Source organism: Acomys russatus, chromosome 30, assembly GCF_903995435.1.
Source record: "Acomys russatus chromosome 30, mAcoRus1.1, whole genome shotgun sequence".
NCBI classification, from domain to species: domain Eukaryota; kingdom Metazoa; phylum Chordata; class Mammalia; order Rodentia; family Muridae; genus Acomys; species Acomys russatus.
Genome location: NC_067166.1, coordinates 19,395,593 through 19,399,720, shown reverse-complemented (window position 1 = coordinate 19,399,720; position 4,128 = coordinate 19,395,593). Strand labels below are relative to the sequence as shown.

The 4,128-nt window shown below is 53.0% G+C and overlaps 1 protein-coding gene across 1 annotated transcript; it reads right to left on the bottom strand.

Annotated features, from left to right (window-relative positions):
• Positions 1-2,155: 2,155 nt before the first annotated feature.
• Foxd1 (forkhead box D1) lies at positions 2,156-3,891 on the bottom strand. Its single transcript, XM_051172441.1, has one exon. The coding sequence runs from the start codon at positions 3,821-3,823 to the stop codon at positions 2,483-2,485; it is 1,341 nt and encodes a 446-aa protein (XP_051028398.1). The 5' UTR covers positions 3,824-3,891; the 3' UTR covers positions 2,156-2,482.
• Positions 3,892-4,128: the final 237 nt, after the last annotated feature.

Genomic DNA, 4,128 nt, shown 5'->3' with positions numbered 1-4,128 from the left:
TTTGTAGACCAGGTTGACCTCGAACTCACAGATCCACCTGCGTCTGCCTCATGAGTAAGATACGTAACTCTTAAGACCTATCTGTGAAGCCGGGCCGTAGCGGCCCTTTAATCCCAGCACTCGGGAGGCAGAGGCAGGCGGATCGCTGTGAGTTCGAGGCCAGCCTGGTCTACAAAGTGAGTCCAGGATGGCCAAGGCTACACAGAGAAACCCTGTCTCGAAAAAAAAACAAAAACCAACCAAACAAAAAAAGACCTATCTGTGATTCCCTGCTTTCGGGGCATATGTACCCATCCTGAAAACAAGAATCAGACGGGTTTGTTCTTGGCTCTCCTCTCAATAACTTCCAAATTTAAAAGTCTCTTCTGTGCATTGCACAAGTCTACCTACAGGCGTACTGCTGTCATGTATACCTTTGAATCCTGCCTGGGAAATCCTATGCACAGGATTTCTTCCTGGGATGCAGATGGTCTGGGATCCGTTGTCAGCTCTCTTTTAAAGCTATGTTAAAATACACGAAGCTTTTGAATATAAGATCTTCATTTACAATTTGCTATATATTTAGTGGTTTTCAGGTGTGAATTTTTTTTTTTTTTTTTTTTACTTTAACTCCTTATTTATCTTCCTCCACACAACTCTTGGGGGTGGGGGAGGGGTACCAGAACTTCATCTTGAGGTTTTGAGTCTTTTCCTTCTTCAGATGCCTCAGAAGGGACAACGCATCAAGTGTGGCCAACCCTATACAGTACTGACCAATAACGGAGATGTCATGAATTGAATAGGTTCAGTCTGTGGGTCTTCAGATACTATAGTGTATACACTTAGCCACATTTTAAAGAAACTGAATAAACAGATTAGATCTCCACGGCAACCGGCTGACCTGAAGCATTCAAATTATGTGTTGCATATGTATCAGCTATAAGCAGGGCCCCCAGGAGCATCTGCATTCATTGGCTTCTATAAGGAACTACAAGTCGATGGAACTCAGCAATGAACGCCTTACCATTTGAAAAGGGATCCCCTAAATCACCTAAATGGTTTATTTAGTTCAGCAAACACCCAAGATACTTTCATCTTTAAACCTTTGAACCACCTACTCTGCTGAAGGTAACAAGTTCTCTTACTCTTAGATTATTCACTCAAGCTAAAATTTCAGTAAAATTGCCTTTGCACTGGGAACTTATTAGTGCAATGCCTGGACTTACTTTTATCTTAAATGCTAGAACTTTCATATACAATTCATGTTACAAATGCAAATATTTGTTTATCCAGGACTTTTAACACCTTTAAACAGATCGGCTACTCTTCTCTTTTTACTGCTAAAATTTTAAACTAGAAACAGCCTCTGCCTGTGTTGCTTCTATTACAGTTTAACATCATGTTTGAGCATATTTTTTTGTACAACGTTGTGCTGAAAAGTGAGAACAAATTAACTTGAGAATTTCAAAAAATAAAATTGAACACTTCTATTAAGTTATTTTAGCGTGACTACAACTACAACTTTAAAATGTCTCGTTTATCTTGGAGATGGACAAGGATTACACTTGGAAATATCTAGTAAAGTAACTTATTTCTCAAGTTCTGACTCGGAAAGTGAAATGAAAAACTGCTACCATGGTTTGGCTAGGCTTTCTTTGAAAGTAATGCTTAAGTAAATGCTGTATTGAGTTTAGACGTATCTGTAAGACACTTCCCCACCTAACAGAAAAGAAGCTAAGAAAGGGACAATTCAGCCAACTACTTAGGTGGCTTTTCTTTGAAAATTAAGCATTTTATTTCTGAAAAAAAAAGGTGTAAAAATCTTACATTAGAATAGTACAATAATAATTGCCAGTAAAATTTACAATATTCCTTGTAAAGAATACGCAATAAGTACAAAATAAAAATTCCGAATGTCCATTATGATACAAAACACAGGTTAAAATAAGAAATGGCAATTTTTGACTTGTTTCTTGTGTAAACATGTTAATCTCCTTTTTTTTTTTTTTTTTTTTCTTTCCATGAAGAAATACACCAAACAAGTGTGAGCAAATAAAGGCATTTCTTGGAGACCATTTCTGGTTTTGTATGAGCTTCATTTAAACATCACTGATTTATTTTATTTTATTTTATTTTTTAACGCCTGGACCTGAGAATCTCTACGCTTTTTGATGGGTTTTGGTTGGTTTTTCTCAATTTGTCAAAAGTCAAGGAAGCCCCTAGTGCCAAGACAGGGCGGCTCTCCCCAGCACCTTTCCTTCCCACTCCACCCCAAGTCAGGGTTGCAGCATAGGGCGATTTTGCATAAATAGAGGGACCCACTGAGCCAACCTGCGCGCGGCTCAAGCCGTCGCCCAAACCAGTCTAGTCCGAGAATCCGAAGCGGCGAAAATGGGGGCGCGAGGTCGCCGAGGGCCAGGAGGGGCGAACAAAACCAACCACCCATCCGCAGAAAAGATCCGGGAGTCCTACCTTCGCTCTCTCCCGCGCGCTAACGGCGTTTCTAACAATTGGAAATCCTAGCAGTAAAGTTCTCCACACTGGACAGCGCAGTCCCTTGGTGCAGAGTCCCCAGTGCGGCTGACGACGACACGGAGGAGGCCGCAGCTGCAGCGGCGACCACCAGCGAGCGGGTGAGCGCGGCAGCCGGGCCCGCAGCCGCCTGCGCAGCGCAGCCTCCGTTCCCCGGTCCCGGTGCGGTCCCGCTAGCGGTCCCGGGCGAAGCTTGCACACCCGCGGCCGCGGGGCCCCGACTGCGCCCAATGAGGCTTTCGATGGAGAAGGGCGAGCGTGCCAGCGCCCCGGCGCCGGGGCCTCCCGCCTTGACCGCGGCCGCCTGCAACGGACCGGGCAGGGCGGCGCCTAGCGCGTGCGGCCGGTAGCCGAAGGCGGTCCGCGCCAGCTCGGCAGCCGCACCGGGCGGCGGCGGCGGCGGCGGGGGCGAGTGCGGGTGGAAGGCGGCGGCGGCGGCAGCGGCGGCGGCGAAGAGCGCGGAGGGCGGCGCGCAGGGCGGCAGTTGCAAGCCGTAGGCGCAACCGTAGGCTCCGTAGCCGCAGGCGGGCGGCGGCGGTGGCGGGAAGAGCGCGGCTCCCGGATCTCCCGCGCCTCCCGCGGGCCCCGCGCCACGCAACAGCAGCGCCTCGGCCGCCGCGTGGGGCGTGAGCAGTGGCTGGCGCTTGAAGCGCTTCCGGCGCCGCAGGAAGCTGCCGTTGTCGAACATGTCTGCGGACTCCGGGTCGAGCGTCCAATAGTTGCCCTTGCCCGGGTTGCCCGGTTCGCGCGGGATCTTAACGAAGCAGTCGTTGAGCGACAGGTTGTGGCGGATGCTGTTCTGCCAGGCGGGGAACTTCTCCCTGTAGTAGGGGAAGCGGCCGCTGATGAACTCGCAGATCTCGCTGAGCGTCAGGCGCTTCTTGGGGCTCTGCAGAATGGCCATGGTAATGAGCGCGATGTACGAGTAGGGCGGCTTCACCAGCGGGTTCTTGGCGCCCCCGCCCCCGCCTCCGCCCGCGCCGCCTCCTGCGCTGCCTCCCGCTCCCGAGCCGCTGCAGCCTCCCGATCCGGTTCCCGGTGCGGGCACAGGGCCTGGAGGCGCGGGGGACGCGGAGGGACGCGAGGCCAGCAGCAAGTCATCTTCGTCCTCCTCCTCCTCCAGGTCCTCGAGTTCGTCCTCCCCGGCGTAAGAGCGCCGCCGCCGCTGGGCCGAGCCGGGCAGCCGGGGCCTGCCACCACCCTCGTCGTCATCGTCCTCCTCCTCCTCGTCGTCTTCGCCCTCCCCCACCACGTCGATGTCTGTCTCCTCGGCGAGGCCGGAGGCATCGGACATCTCCGTGCTTAGGGTCATAGCTGGGGCGGCGCGGTGGCGCGGCGACGCATAGGGCCGCCGAACTCCCGGCTCCCTTGGCTCCCCAGGCCAACCCCGGAGCGGCGGGGCCGGGGCGGGGGCGCCACGCTGCGACGCGCGGCTGCGGAAGATGCTGGGGCCGCTGCTGCGGAGCCCCGCGCCCGCCGGGACTTTGAGAGTGGGTGTGAGAGCAGTGTCTACGCTCCCCGGCTCCGCGGGCACCGGGAAGCGGCGGGAGCCTTTGATTTGAGCTTCTCTTCTGCGGTCCCTCTAGCCGGGTCAGTCGAGGAGGGGGATGGCGGAAC

Excerpts from the sequence above, each read along its gene's own strand:
- Foxd1 (XM_051172441.1), bottom strand. The coding sequence starts at position 3,823 with ATGACCCTAAGCACGGAGATGTCCGATGCCTCCGGCCTCGCCGAGGAG.